Source organism: Chaetura pelagica, unplaced genomic scaffold (genome assembly GCF_000747805.2).
Source record: "Chaetura pelagica isolate M959 unplaced genomic scaffold, ChaPel_1.0 scaffold212, whole genome shotgun sequence".
NCBI classification, from domain to species: Eukaryota; Metazoa; Chordata; class Aves; order Apodiformes; family Apodidae; genus Chaetura; species Chaetura pelagica.
In genome coordinates this window covers 1,825,889-1,828,424 of record NW_009952365.1, presented here as the reverse complement: position 1 = coordinate 1,828,424, position 2,536 = coordinate 1,825,889, and the positions used below count along the sequence as shown (strand labels likewise).

General features: G+C 56.4%; 1 protein-coding gene across 1 annotated transcript in view; it reads right to left on the bottom strand.

Moving 5' to 3' along the window:
- SGIP1 (SH3-domain GRB2-like (endophilin) interacting protein 1) overlaps positions 1-2,536 on the bottom strand; it is a 37,717-nt gene that overhangs the window by 4,223 nt on the left and 30,958 nt on the right. The window contains exons 20-23 of the mRNA XM_010007981.1: positions 2,075-2,230; positions 1,270-1,402; positions 767-969; positions 93-157 (exon numbers count right to left, since the gene is read on the bottom strand). Coding sequence (XP_010006283.1) covers positions 93-157; positions 767-969; positions 1,270-1,402; positions 2,075-2,230 — 557 coding nt within the window. The remainder of the gene's footprint in view (positions 1-92; positions 158-766; positions 970-1,269; positions 1,403-2,074; positions 2,231-2,536) is intronic.

The window sequence follows — 2,536 nt, the reverse complement described above, 5'->3', positions numbered from 1 at the left end:
AGGATTCTGTGTGTCTAGACTTGTGCCGGGCATGACAAACGGGTCAGTGTCTGAGGATTCAGGGTCAATGACATGCACATTTGCAGGATTACCTCCATTTTCTGACTTCTGGGAGATATCAGGGATCTTCCACAATATCCTTTGCTGCTCAGCATTCCTAAAAACACAGGAAGAAGAGCATTTCTGTAGGGAACAAGAAGTTATAAACGAGACTTTGGAATTTTGCTAAAGGCCACGTAGGCTGGGGGAGCAGCTCCAGTGCTGCTTTCTGGGGCTGCATTTCCAGGAGCTTGGCTTTGGGATTGCTCAAGGCAGGGAACAGCTGCTCCTGCACTGCAGGTGAGCAGTGGGCAAGGGGCAGGGGCTGTGAGATACTGGCCCAGGTTGCCCAGGGAAGCTGTGGCTGCCCCATCCCTGGCAGTGTTGAAGGGCAGGTTGGATGGGGCTTGGAGCAGCCTGGGCTGGTGGGAGGTGTCCCTGCCCATGCAGGGGGTTGGGACTGGATGAGCTTTAAGGTCCCTCCCAACCCAAACCAGTCTGGGATTCTCTGTTACTCCCCTGTCTGCACACACACATTCAGCTCTGACCCTGTGCTTGGGGGAAAGGCGAGAAGTCAGAGTAGGGTCACACGCTTCCCCCTGCAAGAGGAGGACAGGTTTGGGTCCCCACTGTGTCCCCAGCTCCTCCTGAGCAGGCAGGACAGCTGTTTTAGGCAGGCACGTGGCAGAGAAAGCAACAAGCTCTTTCTGGGGTAAGCGATTCCTACCAGACAGCAGGAGGAAGCACAGCTTGAAGTTTTGTTACTCCTCCGTCGACAGGGACGAGGAACTGGACGTTGTTTAGAGCCACAGGGGTGGTCATTGCCTCTGTATTGTATTTGTAGTCGATGCGGAGGTCAGTGCTTGCAGGGTCACACCGCCAGCTCACTGCAAGGTTTAATGGAGTAGACTGAATACCCTGGGCAGATACCTTCCAAAATGACAGAAAAAACATTTAGTTTCCGTGGGGGTGAAGGGAGAAATCCCATTTTACAGACCCAGCAATTAATTGCATTTGGCTTCAGAGGAGGTGATGCCTTGTACTCTCCTAGCAGCTTTGTACTGGGCTCAAAACCAGGCCAACCCAGTGAGCTAAGGAGGGGCCCAGGGGCCAGCATGCCCTCCACTCCCCTTATCTCCACCCTGCACTAGGGAAATACCAGCTTGCACGTCTCTAAGTTACGCAAACGGGTTTTTTTGGCACAGTATTATCTTACAAAAAAGCCCCTACCTGGTACTTGAGCATATCCACATTGTAATAGGTGGCTTGTGGTTTCTGTTCCGATACCTTCTTTAAGTGAGTCATCAGGTTGGACATGTTGACCCAGAACTCCTTCGTGGTGGTGTCACTCTGCGTGTTGTCACTGCACAGGGGGACAATGAACCCTTCCTGTAAGTCACCTTGGCAGAAGAAAGCTAAGAAAGCTCCCTGACCAAGCACACAGGGCAGCAGTGCTGGCCGTGTCTAGTCCCACGTTACAGAAGTATTGCCTCCCCCACATGTCCTGGCCTGTCCTCAGTCACCTCCAGGAAGGCACAGGAGGTGCCACCTGCTCGTGCCCTTTTGCAAACAGGAGGGGGAATGAGCAGAGCCAGGTGCAAAACGAGCAAACCCCATCAAAGCTCCTGATCCTCTGCTGATGCTCTTATCTTAACAATCACAAAATGATCCAAGAACAGTTTGGGTGGGAAGGGACCTTGAAGATCATCCAGTCCCACCCCCTGCATGGGCAGGGACACCTCCCAGCAGCCCAGGCTGCCCCAAGCCCCATCCAACCTGCCCTTCAACACCCCCAGGGATGGGGCAGCCACAGCTTCCCTGGGCAACCTGGGCCAGGCTCTCACCCTCTTCTGCCTGGCAAGGGGGCTGTTTTCACAGGGAGCACTCCAGCAAATATTTAAGGGCTCAAGAGCTTCCTTCCCCCAAACCAGGACAAGCTTCCAAGGAAGACTCTTCCTTGCGTTTTGGCGAAGCAGCCCGTTTTTCTGGGACCCTGCCTTCCCTCCGGGATGCGGCGGGGCGGGCTCTTTCTTACCAGCAGAGGAGCTGTGGGTTTGGCAGGACGTGCTCCAGCCTGTTGTAGTTGAGCACCCGGAAGGTGAGCACGGCTGGCGCGGGGTTGTTGGCGAAGTGCCGGGTGATGCCGGCGGGGAACGACAGCACCATCTCCCCCGTGATCTTCACGATGCACCTGCAGCGCCGGGCGCGGAGACCCGGGGAGGGGGGAGAGGAAACGGGGCAGGGCTCAAAACACAGCGGGAGGGGAAGGTTGGCACCCAGGGTCGGTGCCGTGACATCCCCTCCGGGGAAAGGAGCCTCCAGAGGGAGCTGGAACAGCAGGGAGGCTGGCACTTAATGGGGACACCCCGGGAGCATCCTCACCTGAACCCCTCGCCGGGTGCGGAGCCCGGAGAGCATCATCCTTCCCTTCTTCCCTCCCTCCCTCCCTCCCCGAAGCCTCGACGACAGCCCAAGCCTGTCCCTACCCTCAGATCCC